Source organism: Uloborus diversus, chromosome 10 (assembly GCF_026930045.1).
Source record: "Uloborus diversus isolate 005 chromosome 10, Udiv.v.3.1, whole genome shotgun sequence".
NCBI lineage: Eukaryota > Metazoa > Arthropoda > Arachnida > Araneae > Uloboridae > Uloborus > Uloborus diversus.
Genome location: NC_072740.1, coordinates 68,882,049 through 68,900,134, shown reverse-complemented (window position 1 = coordinate 68,900,134; position 18,086 = coordinate 68,882,049). Strand labels below are relative to the sequence as shown.

At 31.2% G+C, this 18,086-nt stretch overlaps 1 protein-coding gene across 2 annotated transcripts in view; it reads right to left on the bottom strand.

Annotated features, from left to right (window-relative positions):
- Positions 1-18,086, bottom strand: part of LOC129231224 (protein SEC13 homolog) — a 41,601-nt gene that overhangs the window by 513 nt on the left and 23,002 nt on the right. For both annotated transcript variants that reach the window (XM_054865486.1, XM_054865485.1), the window contains 4 exons: positions 16,102-16,232; positions 10,180-10,316; positions 6,331-6,451; positions 6,030-6,170 (listed from right to left, as the gene is read on the bottom strand). In XM_054865486.1, the coding sequence (XP_054721461.1) occupies positions 6,030-6,170; positions 6,331-6,451; positions 10,180-10,316; positions 16,102-16,232 (530 nt within the window). The remainder of the gene's footprint in view (positions 1-6,029; positions 6,171-6,330; positions 6,452-10,179; positions 10,317-16,101; positions 16,233-18,086) is intronic.

The following is an 18,086-nucleotide window of genomic DNA, read 5'->3' as shown; positions in this document are numbered from 1 at the left end:
GCATATTTACACATTTTTTTTGACCCAAAAATTGTGTGCCCTGGCCCCCTTGTTTTCGAAATATAGGTTCTTAAAGTCTGCCAAAATCTCAAGAAAATTTGCCAAATTTAAAAACTTGGCATGAAATTGAAAGCACTGCATGATGTCATAGGCAGCATTTTGCATGGCATCTCATTTTTATTTTGGGTCATCTGCAAAGCATGGAAAAAGATGTTTTGCATTAATCCTTTACTTGTGTGTGTTAACCACTGCCCACTGCTCGCACTGGGTAGTGGACAGGAGCCTGACTTCGACAGAGAGGGCCTGGGTTTGAATCTCGGCTCAGGCATAGATGTACTTTCTCTTGTTCTTGTCTTTACTTTGTGTTAATGTGTTGTTTTAATGTAAATGGTGTATGTGTGTACTGTGGAAGTCAGACTTTACACCAAATTATGGTACAGTCAGAAAATTGAAGCAGCACACCCCATACTGCCAGCCGAGCTGGCACAACATCAACAAATTAAAGAATCACTGTGATGCCTATGAAGTGGAAAGTAGTAAGCTTTATCCAGAGGAACAATAAGTGTAATATGCGCTTCAAAATTAACGATATTGGAAATTACAACATGGATTGAGGGAAATAGTTATTTTTATTCTTAAAAATCAATAATACAGTCGACATTTGTTACAACACCCCCTGGCATCTAAACAAAATCTTCCACTACAGCTAATAGTGGTTATAACGTAAATGCACAACATATTGCATGTTATATATTCATTTTTAAAAATGCTAAAACAACTTTTACAAGTTATGTTTTAATCAAACTACAATCACTTATTAATTTCTAGATTAGTACAACCACAATATTTGGACATGATACAGTATGCCTGGTACAAGTCTGGGATACTTAAATTCATGAAATAATTCTAATACCACAGTTTCTCTATTTTAATCATTATTTTGTGCAGTATCATATTTGTCAGAGTTAGTAGCATATTTTTGCCCTTTTGACAGACTTTTTTCATTTTTATTTTACTGTATGTCTCATTTATATTTAACATTAATCTGCTAATTTAAATTTCTGAATAATAAGTTTTTTTTTTTTTTTTTTTAATTTATATTGCCTTAAGTATAGAAATTAACTTTACTGAGAACCTAAAAGAAATACTCATAATACTTATAAGAACTATATTAAGAAATACTTAAAATATATTACATCAATAATATTGCAATTAACACTGAAAGTACTGAAGTAAAATTTGCTTAAATTACACTAAAATGCTAAAATATACTTTTATCCTGCTTGTCTCTTTAAAATTTTACAGAGGAAAGAATCAATTCTGCCATGGGAAGTTACAGTCCAGTGTTGGAAAGAGCAACTCCACAGTTCTAGGCATATTGAAAGTACTGAGATTCCAATGTTAAGAAAACTTTTATATGTCAAAAAGTTTTTTTTTTAAATTTGAGATAATCATTTCTTTTCTCGGATTTCATGGCTGTGGAAAAGAGCTACCTCTTATGAAACCAAATCAATTTATATGTAGTCAACTCTCACTAATTTGTATCTTACTGCATAGAATTCTCAGAAATCCTCTTTTTTTCTTTTAAATTCAAAGAGGAAATTAGCAGTTACAGTAAATGTCAGTCAAAACCAAATGTATTTTATATCTTGACTAGCAGTTAGATCTTAAGATATTCTGTATTTTAATTTCATTAGGAAAAAAAAACAATTTAAAATCCAACAACGTTTACTGGTTGAGTCTTTTGGAAGAAAATTCATAGCATTTAGCAGAGGGCCACTCCACCGTCATGGCAATCTGTGTAATGGCCTAAAGCGTGTGTGCCCTTTGGGAGGGAAAGCAGAAATTATATTTGTGTGGTCTCTACCAGTCGTCATAAAAACTTTTTTTCGTAGTTTCCCAAGAATACTTTTTTGAAAATGTAGCGATTACTAAGTACTATTGCAATGCAATCACTACTTAGCTACTTTTAGGAGTCTATTTTTTTTGGAGGATTCAATTTACACTTCTGTTCAAACTTAAAAAAAAACTAAAGATTGAAAGAAAAAAGGAATTGGAACAAACTGTTTAGAATTTATTAATGCCTTTATTCAACATGAAAAACTAAAGAAATATTTATTCTGTATTTTTTAATTAGTCACCTTGCTTTTCTAAACCTCTTTTTTTTATAATTTTTATATTTCAAGCTTCCATTTTTATGCCTTTTTTTGACAGTAAATATTTAACAATCAGGAAATATTAAAATTAAAAAAAGAAAAAAACAATTATGATTTTGTTAAGTGTTTAAAGCACTTTAATTATATCTAAGAAGTAAAGTTCACCATGAGTAACAGAATAAAATATGTCCCTCTCTATTGAAATAGCATGCACATATTTTTGAACTTTAACCATGAGTGTATATTTGCATTAAAGGGTATGGATAGGTTATGAGCTAAGAGATAAATGATCTAAGCAATCATTTTAAGTATAACCTTTTTTATTCTCTTTTTCAGTATCCCACATACACAACTTGAGTTTTGAGTCAACCTTCTTTCCTTTTTTTTAAATACAAAGGTAGCTTTTTACTGTTGAATTACATTTCTAAGAATGCATGGGAAAATAGTATTAAAAAATGGAAAAAAAAAACCATGGAAAAACTGCAGACAATATTGATGAAATGAAATGTTCAATAATATATGGATTTTACTATCATAAAATCTGTGACATGTCATAGAAAAGAAAAAACAATAGCTATATTCTTCATTAAAAAAATGAGTAGACTTTGTTAAAATAAGTGTGTAGTTTCATAAGTGTTTCATAATAAGTATTTGTAAAAAAAACAGTCGAAAACTTTATGCAATTAAATGAGTAAAAATATGACAAGGTGTATACATAGTCAAATAAAAGCATTTAAAAGGAGTTTAAAAAAACTTCGGCTGTTTAGGGATTATAAAATCAAACCTCTTCATCAGAGCATAGAAAAACGAAAGAACACAAAGTCTGTCAAGGGACAAGTGAACGAGAAAAAATAAGACATGGATGAGTAAATAGACTGAAAGTGACCGGAACCAGAAAGGTTATGTCAGCAAAAAACAGCAAGGACATCTGTACCTAGGAAAAACTTCATACACTGAAAAATTTTTATTAAAGAAAGATTTCCAAACTATGGGGAAAGGGGGCGTGCTCGAGAAATCATTCACTAATGAAGTGGAAGAACAACCATTGATTTATTTGCAGAAGAAAAATCAAAAATATGCTTGCAGGACCAACAATGTTGGACGATGAAGGAATGCTTAAAATCCTGTTTTTTGACATAATTTTCATGTTCTTTTATACAGAATGAGAACATATCTAGTCTATTCTATGTATGCCAATCCACACCAACAAGAAAACTCATTTTAAATGCTTTTTATTTGGTTACTAGCAGTACCCGCACGGTGATGCCTGTGCTAAGAATCTAAAGGAAGTCCGAACTAAAACAATCCAGGCCCCTATTTCTGATGTGTAATGATAATTTTTCTTCAACTAAAATGCGTACATCCCTTTCCAAAAAACCTATTAAAGTTTCTTTAGAATTTAAAACTATTTGTCAAAACACATAAAAAGATTAACTTTAGTTTTAAAAACTCAAAATAATTCTTCAACTGTATAGTTAATTGCTTAACGCACCAAGCAGTCAAATTACTGTAACATTGCCCTTTAGCCAGTGAAGTGGGTTTTTTTCTGCAATTTAAAATGTTTTGCCAAATCAACAGTACTATAACAAAAAGGTTATAAAGAATAATCACAATTGAATAATAGGACAAATCAAATTTTTTACTTAGATAAGTAACTATTTTCAACTATAAGAACAAAAACAAAGATTGAAGAAATAAAGAAAAGAAAACCCAATAGAAAAATCCTAAAAAATCAAATTATGTACCTGAATATTGAAAAAAAAATGCATTCAAAAATCAGTTTGCTGACCACAACAGTCCCACGATAGCGTAGCTGATCACGCGTCTGAGCCATACAACATGGTTTCTTGCAGATATTGACAGTCAGCCAGCGCCCTCTCAATGAGTTAACTTACCCTTCCATCTATTAGGCATTCATAGAACTAAATAATTAATTGAACATTTAATTTGCAATTACAAATATTTCGGTTAATCTAAATTAAAAAAAAATAGCCTACAGCCTTCCTCCAAAAAGGGTCTATTCAACACACACACAAAAAAAAAAGATGTTTAAATCAAACCATAAGCTCCTGATATTAGCACATTCAAACAAACAGCTTCATATTATTAGTATAGATGTATACACGTTGCCATATTTTTACTCAATAATAAATATTGCTTAACATTCTTGTCTGATTCCAAAAACAAATTGTTGAAAGTTTGCTTGCTAATTAGTATTCTGACATTGAGTAAGTTAGAATACACTCAAATAAGATTTTTACCAATCATCCTGAAAGAGTTAGTTGAGTTTGAATCCTGCTTCTCTAATAATGTTAAACATAGTTGAAAGGAATGGCTAGTAACTAGATTTTTTTTCAGAATTATATATGCTATTAAAAAAAAAAAAAAAATAAGTAGTGCCCGGGATGCAGACCAGGAGTCTAGCACTGGAGAACTGGGGAGCTGTGTTTCCATTGGAGCTGGTTTCAAAAATTTCCCCTACTCCTCTAGTTTATTATAAATGTTATTTATTTTTCAATTTCTTAAACAGAATTGAAAATTAAAAATTTTAGTGAGTAGCCGGGTCCACAGGAAACTTTTAACTTAGTAGCCTCTTTTTAATTATAAGTACTTTATCCAAGGAATTTCATTTTAAACGAAAAGGTCAATGCAACCTTAAGCCCCAAATCTGAAAAGTAGGGTGTGGGAAAATGGTTTGGCATATGAGAACTATTACTATGCTATTTATTTATACTTTTGCAAAATGGAAACGAGCTGATGTGTGCATCACATGACTTCCTTTTACTCCAATTTAATGTCATTTCCCCATTATTGGCATTTTTAATGTGATTCAATAGTTTACTCTCTAAATATCACCAACAGTGGCCAAAATGAAACCAAATTTAAAAAAAAAAAAAAAAAATCGCCAACACCACTTGAGTTTACATCAAAATTAACAATGATTTCCCACCCAAAGAGAGGCAAAAGACCAATTTAGAAACATCCAAATGCAACCAAAAGAGGAGGTGCACAACTAGACCCCACTAAAAGTCTACGTACCAAATTTCAACTGTCTAGGACATACTGTTCTTGAGTTATGTGACATACATACGCACATACATACATACAGACGTCACGATTAAACTTGTTATAATTAACTCAGAAATCGTCAAAATGTATATTTCGCTTGTCTATATGTTCTTAGGCACTTATCCACGTGTGGTCCAGTCGAAAAAAAACTCAACATTCATTCCGGGCCGAGTAAAATGGAAATTAAGGTTGATTTTTGAGTGAAAATTTTTTCACGATTACAATACTTCCTTTTTTGCAAAAGGAAGTAAAAAGGAAATGGAAAAATGAATCTTGCTTGAACAGTCGGTCCTTGTAAAAGAAAATGCAAAGCATGCTCATTTAATTTAAAAAACAAAATCTATTTTGCAGAATGTTTTATCAAATGAGAAAAAATGAAAAACCAACATTTTTCTTTAAATCCAGTATGCTATTTTAGTAACATTCATTTTCATAATAAAAATTGCAAATAAAATTCCAAAACTCCAAATGTGTGAATAAATGCATAGTAAATTTGCCAAAGCCAGGGCATATCCTCATCAAAAATATTTCAGACTCCAGGTCCTTAAGTAGATTCGATATTTGATTATTCGATATTCGTTTTTTATTTGTATATTCGATTTCGTAATTTGTAGTGTAACGCGCTACTTAAGCGCGTTACACTACAAATTACGAAAAATGTAAGGACAACAATAGTTTCATTACTTTGGCCTGGATGGTCTCAACAACTGTTGGGCAAATGCTCTCTTGCACTTTTTGTTAGATAGGCATTTCTAAGTTTCTGTATTCAAAGTCATTAAATTTAGGTTAACCGCTAAAACTTACTTCATTATCTCCTCCAGAAACTGCTAGCATGCCACCAGTAGCTGAAAAGCTGACATGCCAAACAACATCCTCAAATGCAGGCAAGGCTTTTGGAGTCCAATTAGATCCTTTTTTCTTGGTCCAGATTATCACTCTTTTATCCTAAAAATGCAATTCACCCAGTTCAATTATAAAGTAAAATACAGCTTATACTAAAACAAAAATGGAAGTCAAAGATTTTTGAATAAAGAAACAATTTTAAACTGAAAGTCATAAGACTTTTGTAGACACTGAGGCTATTTAAAACAATTTTTTTAATTACTTGAGAACAGCTTGCAATTACGCTCTGTTCAAATATTGCAGATGGTGCCCATACAACATCTCGGACCCAATTAGAATGGGCTTCCAGCCTATCTTCTTCAACCCATGTTTCTTGTTTCTCTCTGAAATAAAACATAATTTATCAAAAGAAAGTATGAAACTTAATTCTATAGAAAATCTAGTCAAACATCGTTATCAAAACAAATGTATTGATAACGATGTCATCTCACTTTACAAGAGTCCTGAATGAACAGCACATAATTTTAGAAGTTAAATATTCTGGATTCTATGAGAATTCATAAGTAAAATTCTTTATACAATGTTGCTTAAAACTGTTCAAAAAGAATTAAATTTTGCTTTGCAACTGAAATTCTTCTGGAAAAATTATTAAAACAGTAAAACAACTGTTTGCAACATGTGCAGGTATTGTTGTGCAGTAAATATATACAAATCCTGTTGTTCACAACTCCTGAATAGAAAAAGGACCAAGTAGAAGTGAGTGCTCCATGAATTTGCTCAAGATTAGAAGTTTTTGAACTCTCAGCCTCATCTTTTGCAGACGGCACAGCCACCTGTTGGCAATTGTAGGATTTTTTTTAATTATTATTATTATTCCAATCTCCCCCTCTTCCCTTCCTGATTAGTAAAAGAGTCAATTTTTATTTCTTTCAGATTACTTCTTCAAGCTACAGACAGTTCCAAACATATATGCTTATTTTATAACAACCCAGTATATATAAATAAATGGCTGTATGTTAGTGTGTGTCTATTGTTTCTTAAATGCAGTTTAAGTAGGATGCTCGCCAAATTTGACAGAGGCATTTTGATGCTCAGAAATCAGGTTCTCAGCAGAAAATCTGTGATATGGAATGTCAAAGCTTTTTAATAACAATGACTGACTTCTTGGAATTTTAAAAAATTCCGAGAGGTCAAATTTCAATTTTTAGTCATAAAATTCCTTTTCTCTATACATTGACTGAACATTTTACACTACTTATTTTTTCTTTCATTTACACCCGACTGTACATCATTTGTCACTTAACACAACTTTTAGTTTCCAGGCAGACACTGCATCACAGCTAGTTTCGCTTATAAAATTTTATTTCATGTTAGCAATAAATAAATCCTATAAACAAATTGAGATTTCAGTCATATTATGTAAGAACAAAAGAAAGATAGGGAGAGAAAGGGATTATATGTTTGTTTTTAATTTTAAGATTTAACAAATTGAGGGCATGAAAGTGTCTATTGGGAATGAGAGGGCATTAGAATACTTGCATATCTGAGAAACAAAGCAAGTGCATCTTCAGATACCAACTAACCCTTCTGATTTTCCGCAGCTGAAAATGCAATGTTTCAATTTTAATCTAATAAGATATTCTTACATGTGGTGGTACAGTACAAACCACTCTTGAATTTTTATGATCTAAGATAATGTTATACTTGGTTTTCTAACCATCAAATAAGTAGACGAAGCATATTTTTAAAAATAAAGTTACAAATTAAGTTTATTAAATCATATGAATAAAAATATGGATTTATTTGTAATATACTTAATATATTACTTATCATAATCCAAACCAGAAATATGAAGTAATTTCTCATATTCATTTAACTAAAGCAATTACCATGTGATGGAAAACACTGCATGCTAACAAAGTTGATAAAATTCAAATTAAATTATTTTTCCAACTAATTTTTAAATCACTTATGTGTTCGAGCAAAAATAACTTGACTCTAAAATAAATAGTGAAACTTTCGTAAGATTGCTGTGGAAATGATAGCAGAAGGAAAAGAAAATGTCATGAGTTGCAAATGGCGTTTTAGCAAAAATGCTCCGCCACCCGAAAAGGCGCCAGAGGAAAAGGCGGGAAAGGTATAAAAAGTAACTGGAAAGAGCAGTTTGAGTAACATTAATGAAGACTGTAAGAAATGATAATTACTAGAAAACAGTTTGAAAACTTGAAAGAAAATTTTTTTTTTCGGTGAAAATTGAATAATTTCATGCTATTTGAAGCATCCCTTAAACCTTTCTAATTGAGCTAATATTTTGTACATTTAATTTTTTTTTCGTCCATTGAAACAAAATAGGGAAGGGGGGGGGAGCTAACTTTTTACTAAGTTCAAAAATAAGGGCCATCCAAATGCTCATGCTCCTGCCGAACATTCTCTATGCCATGTCCTGGATTCTGCTTATGTTACAAATTTGACTGCATTGATCCTTCAAAACCATCAAATGACAGTAGTGATAGCGATAATAATACCAAAAATTTTTTAAACATCCATATTTTTAAGAAAAAATAAAAATACAAGTGGTGCAATTCAATGTACCATTTTTCTTTTGTCAACTATTCCTTGCTTCAGAAATAAATTGTTCTATTACTCTCTGTATATACGTGCACTGATTTTATTCGTATGCCTTTTATAAATATTTCTAATAACAGGTTCACACAAACAAACTACTGTAAACAGTAAAAACACTCAACAGCAGTTCAGCTTGCTGCTTTTGACGACATTTGATGTCGCTGGCACAGCGGTAACTTCTATGGCCGTGCCACTAGCATAACACAGGTCTACAAAAATATATTATTGTGCCTACCCGCCATTTATTTATACAATCTGTACATCCAAATGGCTGTCCAGATAAAGCAATTGTTTGGTTTAATGGGGTTCAGATGAATGAGGAATTACTAAAAATTTTGTCCGGGCTAAAATTAGTATGTACAGATACCCAACAAGTAAAGAGCAGGATTGCCTTGTATTTTCAATATCAAGTTTGTAACCCATATTCCATTAACACCATTTGTGAATTTTCAATGTAGCATCTTTCAAGAACATTGCCACCACATTTTTTCAGACTTAAGTTTTACATATATTTAGAAAAAATGTTCAAAAAGAAAAAATGCAATATTCATCACACTTAAGTTTTTGAAGACTTCCTTAACACCTGACATTGCTGTTTTACATCAGATAGCAGTTTTATTAGTATGCACTCATTCCTTAGATTTGTTTCAATCTTATAGGTATATTTTCACCATTAATTAAAATACTGAAGTTAATTTCAAGATGTGCCCATAACTAGTTAAGTACAGTTAAGCATTTCAGTTATGGGCACACATGAACATAACTGATTTTTTTAGCATTCTTACTCGAAAGTATTTGGAACTCATGATAAAATATAAGATAAATTTGACAGATGATGAATAAAACATGCAGAAGTATAATAATTCTAATTATCTAATTATTTATTTGTTTATGTTGTTATTGTGCAGTGGAATATTTCAGTCATTTTTTATATTTTAATGTTACTTGAATTGGCAAGTTGAAATTGATTATCTGGAAGAAAAGTAAGCAGTTTTTATGTGGTTGAATACTTTTTTTTTTTTGAGTTTTTCCTGACGATAATTGAAGTCAGTCAACTGCTAGCTGAATTGCTAGTGGCATGACCAGTACTAGTTTTTAGTATGCCAATAACTAAGTAGGTGTAATCACAACTGGTCAAATCAGTGGTTTCCAATTTGCCAAAAAAATATACATAAACTATAGTTGAAAATTAATTAAATTTTCACAGGCATAAATATGTAATTTCTAAGTTATAATTCTGTGAGAAATAGTTTTTCCATGAACTAGAACTGCAGCATCAAAGTACAACAACAATCCAAATAAAAATTTAAAAAAAAAAAAAAAAAAACCCTTAACCATACATTTAACTAGTCATTTACTTTATTGTCTTAAAAATTTTATAAAAATGTATCAAACAAACATATGAATGAGAGTCAAATAGCATTACGAGCCCTTTTTTTCAATTCTTTTAGTTTCAAAAATAAGGAAAAGACTTTAAAATATTTACACATATTTCCATATCTTAACGAGATTATCACATCCACCAGTTACAAATCGTTTTGCAAATAGTTCAGTATCATCAGCAGATGATGCATAGCCAAGCTCAGCATTGAAAGGTGCCCAACTGACAGCATTGCAACCAATCTATGGATTAAAATCCAATTAAAACAAAATTTAAAAAATTACAAAAGAAATCCTACCAACCCTTCTGTTTAATATTTTTCACAAATTGACCCCTTTTTTTTATAATTTGTTCCAAATATGGTCAACTACAAAAAGAGCAAACAACAAATATATATCCCAAAACTATAAAAAAAGGCGAGAAAATGATTATGCCATATATTTTATTTATCTAAAAAAATTGTAAAAGTGCATCATTACTGCAAAACAATCTCACGTAGTGTTCAAAAAATATGGATGGCAGGATTTTGCCAGTGAAATGTAGTGTATAATGAAGTGAATGGGTTTTAAGAATCTTAAGAGATAACAACATTGAAAAAGTATATCAAACTCAAAAAAGCAGAGCTCAACTCTTACTGAAAACATGATTCAGCTTCAGTAGAGTCAAATGTAAGACAAAAAATCCAGTGCTGTGAAACGGATAAAAAGCGATGAAATAGGCAATCTATTAATTTTTGAATTACAGAAACAAAACAAAAACAAAAAAATAAAAATAAATAATTAAAAGAGGTCTGCTACTTACAATTCGTTAAACCACATTAATTCAAGAAAAATTCAGTGGCAACAAATAGTTTAGTAATGTTCTTTTTATACATCAAATGGTGAAAGTCAGCCAGGTTTTCAGGAATAGATTTTAATTTAAATACATTTTGCTCGATTTCAGTCCAGCCACTGTCAACTAAGTGGGGGAAAAGGGAAGACAATTGTACAGATTTTCAGAAAGATGTTTGTTATTTTGAAAGCTAACATTAATCACATTAATAAAACTTTAATTTAAGTGAAACAGGTAAGGTGAGTTAATCTTTAAATAAACAACACAGCCTATTTTGTGACACATATAAGAGTTCTTTTGACTGTTCTTAAGACTCATGGCCAAAGCATATAAAGCAAAATGCAATACAAATTTTTTGGTGCAGATGTAAGAAAAGTGACAGACTGAATGTCAATGTTTAAAATTTCTAAGAAATATACAGAGTCTTATGAAACACTCAGATGAATTATAAAGCAAAAATTTGTTAATGATTTAAATGACATACTGCATATCTCTATGACAAAATTATACTGGTAGTTACTTAAAACTACCAGTTACTGGAAGGTACCCATCACATCATACAGTTGCAGCGGGGGGGGGGGGGGGATTTTGAAAACAATTAACAATTTAGTGTCCTGACTTTTTTCGTTCAATTTAATATTGATAAAATTTAATTTTTGACATTGCATCAACATGTAGTGAGGCATTGTTTTGCATTAAATTCAATGCATTCAGTGCCTTTTTTCATGGTTGTAAATTAATAAGCCTTTCCTGTTACTTTAGTTCTTAGTACTGGAAATTTCCTTGTCCTGACTAGAAAGTTCGCATAAACTTTATCTTTTTTGTATGCTTTCAAGTAACTTTTTTATTTTTTGTGCATAAGAGAAAGAAGTAATATTTGCTTGTTAAACACAGCTGAAATAGGTTTTACTGAACTTCTCATCTTCCATATTAAAATTTCAATGCAGTTTGTGTCCTTTAGTGCAACTCATGAGTGTTATCGCAGGGAACTAAATATTTTTAATGTGCAAAATACAGTTGACACTCTGTTTAAGGACTTTCAAGGGACCACAGAAAACCGTCCTTAAGTAGAATGTGTACTTAAATAGAAGGCTTTAAGAACTACAGTGAAGCATCCGAGACCATGAAAAGTAGTCTTTAAATAGAGAGAATCATTAAGTAGAGCATTGCTAAAGAGAGAGCAAACTGTATTTCTTTATCATAGCTAGCAACAGTGTTAGGGAAACCATATTTATTTATTCTTAATTGTGTAAGTCTAAAAATTAATATATTTATCCCTCATGTGTTGTATATAAGGAATGAACAATTCAATGTGAAGAGTATTTTAATCATCTCTCCTGATGAGTGCTAACCCTTTATTTTGTAATGCATTTTTTGTTAAGGAAACAAGAGACTGACTTAAATTTTCAAAAACACTGATAGAATTTATTCCAGCAAAGAATTCGTCTATAAATCTCAGGAGAGTTACTTTGAACAGGTAACATTCATGAGAAGGGAATCACACTCATGATAAGAGAGACCCGAATAATGAGTAGATCCATACAGTTATCTTGTATTAACTTTAACTCATACCTTTATCATAGAGACATATTTTTTCACACCTAAATTCTATTTATTAAAAATTGAAGAGTGAACACTGACACAAAGCTAATGTTTGCAAAAATGAAATTTGTATACATTGCATGCTTAGGAAAAAACTCGAATTCTTAGGATTTGGTATTCAAATAACTATATATTTTAGAGGAATTACAGCCAAAACTCCACAATAAATTATTTCATGAGTCCATTTCTCAGTAGTGTTACTGTATCTCATGAGTATCACTATAGCTAAATTCAACATTTGTATTAATAAGCTTTCTCTTTAATCTTTAAAATTAGGTTTCAACTAGAACCAGGTTCAAAGCAAAAAGTAATTTTCAAAAATGTTAAAAATTTCCCTCAAATGTGCTAAGAACTCCTATGTTCAGCTGAGTCATATATTGATTTTAAAAGAAGGAGGCATTTGAACACACACCAGAAATACTTTAGATTTTATCACATTACCACTTTCACATAATGATTCGAGGGTAGGGATGCAGCAATTAATCGACCATAATTGGCCAAGTTTTGCTGATTAATCGAAGGTACTTTATAAGCAAACCTTCAAGAAGAAACTATAATGAATACATTCCTGAACAAGAAATAAATGTAATTTTCAGCAAACATTATCATAAAATTTAGTATGAAAGTGTACAGAATAAAAACAAAAAAAAAATAATTAAGAAACTGCATAAAACTGAATGAAATATTAAAGGATCATTTCCTAAGTTTATATTATGACACTCACCCCAGCTTTTGATGATTTTTTTTTCAGCTATTTTTTTCCTTCTAACTATACTTATGGTTACATCATACATTTTACAACTTACTCTTTACATTATTAATTTTTGATTCAACAAAACATTAATAACTATTAAATATATTTTAATAAAAAAACTATGTACATACTTTGAATGAATATACAATATTGCAACATTTTCCCTCTGTCAATACTTTTCTCCTTTAGTATAGTGCTTTTAGTGCCTTATAATTTTTATAAAGAATAAGTGTTGTATTAAATGTATACAACGTTGCAACATTTTTCCTGTGTGAATACGCTTCTTCTTAAGTATAGTGCTTTTAGATAACATTATAATTTTATAAAGAATAAAAGTCTTGGATTAAATGGCTACTAAAGCTAAAAAAAGGTTTAATTAAAAGTTCTAAATTAGCCTGCTGACCACAGACTACACCCTAATCTTTTAAAATTTTCATGTCTATTTAACATAATGTAATTTTATTAACAATAATATGAACATTGGTTTAAAGAAATGGGAAGAAATTTTGAAATAAGTGGAGAAAAATAAATCGTATCTCAGAAATATACTAACAATTTCTAAAGTCAAAATTGTCAGAGAAAAAATATGATGGAGAAATTGTACTATTAAATATAATCATTATTCGGCTTAGCCAATTAATTGGTAATGGCCAATCTGCTTATCAGCGCATCCCTATTTCAGGGGGAGAAAAAACAAATCAAGGGACATGGAGTTCAATCAACTTTTATTTTTTGCTTTCAAAAAAAATTGATATGTTTCTAGTTTTTGAACTCATCTCATTGATTATACATCCAAACAACCAAACTTTCATGATAGAGAATTTCTTCCTTTTAAGTTAAGCTCTCCTTTAGCACGAAAAAGCAATTTGGCATTCAGGAATTCCAATCATAATTAATTGAATGTAATGCAGGTTTTTGACGTTTTATAACAAGAACCAACTTAATGTTTATTTAATTAAATGCAATTTAAGCTGACAAGGAGCATAAATATTGAACCTTATACCTAGAATCAAGGATTTTTTTTACAGCAAAAATCTCAGAAATGCATCCTTTTTGCCATCATGACAAGTGACTTCCTGGTGACCACTTTTATATAACTGTGGATGTGAATATTTCTTATATGAAATGTTCTGCAGCTGGTCATGAAAATTTAGAGCACCTTTTATTAGTGAAAATGTACCATGTTCATTCAATCAATGCTCTTGATTTTAAAAATTTTCAGCCAATTATTGAAGGTTGATTTAATTTATTTTTTTTTTTCATCATGCAATGCTATATGCAGCAATCCTTTAGCATTGGCTTTTGTTTTGTGACATTTCTTATTATACTCAGAATAGTACACAATGTAAATCATAGTGAGCAAGAATACAAACATATCTTTAAGAATATAAATGTTTTTGATAACATCATTGTTAATTTTGTATGATGCATTATAATGACACAGAACATATTATTCATGAATCATGGGTTAAAAAATTCTTTGAAGCAAATTTCCTTGACAGATTTTATACTGAAAAATATGAGAGGAAATAATATTCATTACACTAAAAGAAAGTCATTAAAGAAAAAAAAAAAAAAACAAAAAAAAAAAAAACAAATGCATGGAAAAAAGAGCCAATTATTATTTCTTAAATAGCAATTTCTTTTCTGTACTTGTCACATGGCAGTTGGATATTTTTAGGTCTAAAAAAAGAGAGAATATTTATTTCCTCTAAATATGAGGGGAAATAATAATCATTACACTAAAAGAAAGTCATTAAAGAAAACAAAACAAATGCATGGAAAAAAGAGCCAATTATTTTTTTTAAATAGCAATTTCTTTTCTGTACTTGTACATGGAGGTTAGATATTTTTAGGTCTAAATTATTTAAGCATTAAATGCAAGTCCAAGTATTAAATGCAAAGCTGATGTAAATGTTTTGATGGAGCATCCACTGGCAGCTCTTTAGTGGATTAGAAACAAAACTGCAACAAAGTAAATCAATCTCTTACTCTATCTGGACTTTTTTTTCCTATTTAAAACATTTTGGCGGCCCAAATATGTTTCTCTACTTAGCTATGACTTTCCTGATAATATTTTTATTTAAAAAATTGGAAATGCAAATATTCCATCCATGGCTGCCCCATGTCTGAAAAACAGAGGGGAGGGGGGCGGGGAGGGTTACACCTTCTAGGACCTAGCCTTGACCTAGGTAGAGTGGTACTCCCCTTACTAAAGCTATGAGAATTCTTACCACCATTTATATGCAAGACTTTTTCAGTAAAAAGATTTCTTTCCTCTCTAACAAAATTTAGCAAAATGATTTAATGTTTCAATCGAATATGTAAATATTTAATAGTTTTTAATAACAGCTATATATTAAGGCAAACGGCCCTCCACTAGTATGCCCTTAATGTTAATGACCCTTAAAAAAAAAAAAAAAAAAAGAAAAAGAAAAGAAAATCAATTACATCTAGTGTCACATAAAAATTCAAATGTAACATTGCAAACTGAGATCAAACAGGTATGATAATGAACTTTATGGGAGGGAAAGGCTAATCTTCTATTTGTGACAACACAGGAGCAGAAGGGAAACGGGGCATGGAAATCGTATGTTCCAGATCATGATACTGAATGGGTTCAGCTAATACTTCTCAGACTGCAAATGCATTATACTTCATAATGAATAAATAAGCAATTCAATTTTTAAATTAGTTCTTGCATTTTGTATGAGCATTATTAAAAACAGAAACACAGAAGTAGGTTTAAAAAAGAAGAAAAAGAAATAGAGTATGTAGAAAACAATGAATAAAAATGGAGATGAAGTTAACTTTTTTCCTGTATTGTTACATTTACTTACAGTATGAGCATTTATTATTTTTTTTGCAGTCCACTGATTTCCTGAGCCAGTAAGAACAGAAATGCAACCATCTGAGCTCCCACATGCAAGCATTAATCCATAATTAAGTGGAGCCCAAGACAATGAATTAACTGCAAATGAGAGAGCAAACATTTTATATGGTGACATGTAGATAAGACATAAAAGATTATCTTGAATTTTACTGCACACAAATTAAGAAGGTGATGTATTTTTGACTGATCCTATAAACAACATATTTTAATACGCAGGGTGTTCCGTTTACCTACCGTTAGTCCTAGATGTATACTTCCCATTGCAAAAATGTTCAAAATCAGATGCAGGTTTAAGATATTGAAAGTTTGAAGCAAATATAAAAATAAATCAAAAAATACAAAATTTAACTTTTTATATGGGCCTTAGGTTCCCTAACTAATATTTAGAGAAATAATCTCCATTGAAAACTATTACTGACACAAAAAACTTGACATTTGTGCGACCAAAACTCAAGGAGATATCCCAGTTCAAAGTTTTAAGAGACCACACAGAAGATGAGATTGAAATTTACAGGTCGTCAAAGTAAGAAAAACAAGGGACAGTGATCTCTATCTTATATGCGACTTCGGTTATATGCCTTCTTTACTTATGTGCATTTTTCTCACAGGCCCAGTCTGCTACATAGTAAAACAATGTTAACTATTGTTCATTTATACACGAAACCTAAAATACACTTTTCACTTATGCGAGATAAATTTTTTTCAAGTTTTAGTTCAATCTCCTACCCACGCTTTACTTATCAGAAGATTTGTACTCTCCTTGTTCTGTCTCTTGGAATGCATTCACACGTCTTTATTCCATAGTTTGGATTCTTCCAAGAACTTCTTTTTTGCCCAAGTGTGCAATCAGGAGTGGAATTAGTCTTGTGATTGACATCGAGAGGGGAGAACAGGTTGCATACGAAAAGCTTGATGTCTAAAAGTCGTGGTCAAGTGGTAGGCATTCACAAAGCCCCTATCAAAGATCTTTTGGGGAAATCATTGATGTCATTGACAAAACATACAAATTCAAATTTTCACTTTTTCTCGAATTACATTGCATAAACGGAAATTATGTGCGTATTTATTCATTAGTATTAGTAGTGTACTATTAGTATTGAAATGAAATGAAAGAAAGGGGGGATTCAACCGAACTAAGCACTGCGACCAGAGGTCTATTGTATTAGTCCCCAAACAGAAATCTCAAAACAGACCAGCAGCTGAAGTAAAATTCAGCAAACACCCAATAAGAATGTCATGAATCTCCCATGATTCAAGCAAACGATGACCAAGGTGTTCAAACCTGTAGGCAGAAATCACTTTGCAATCACACAGGGTGTGAGTAATAGTTTCCTTATTAAAGAGGTAACCTCCGCAAATTGGATCATTACTGATACCCATTATTGCATGGTGCTGCTTTAAGGTGTAAATACCAGTAAAAAGACCAAAAGCCTTTCCAATACAATTTTTCTTAAGAAGCCAGTATTTTTGGCATATGATCCCCATAGAGAATCAGGTCTGTCTTTTTTACGATGACAAGCTGCATATGCTTAAAGTCATCGCCAAATAACTTCTCCAACGGGATGTTTTCTTTCACAACAGCCATCTTAAACATACTCACTGCTTGAGCATTGATAGGACTGGGGCTGACATGTCCACACTCGTTAAGAAACAGCAGTTTGTGCAGGGGAAGGAGTTGAAACCTCCGACTGAAGACGTTTGGTTTCTCCTGCCTTCTCAGGAATGTTTGTCCCAGTGGCTTTCGCCTCCCATACCAGCCTATTCCTCTCCAGCTTGCGCCAGCACCAGCTGCATTTTTGGTCACAAATGAGTATTCCCTGCCCCCCTACTACAGAGTCGGTGAGTTGCAGACATGCACCCACACCCTCTCAGTCAGTGGGTTGTAAACTTGCACCCTCACCAGCTCCCGCAGCAAGGTTGCTTGTTCTCTCC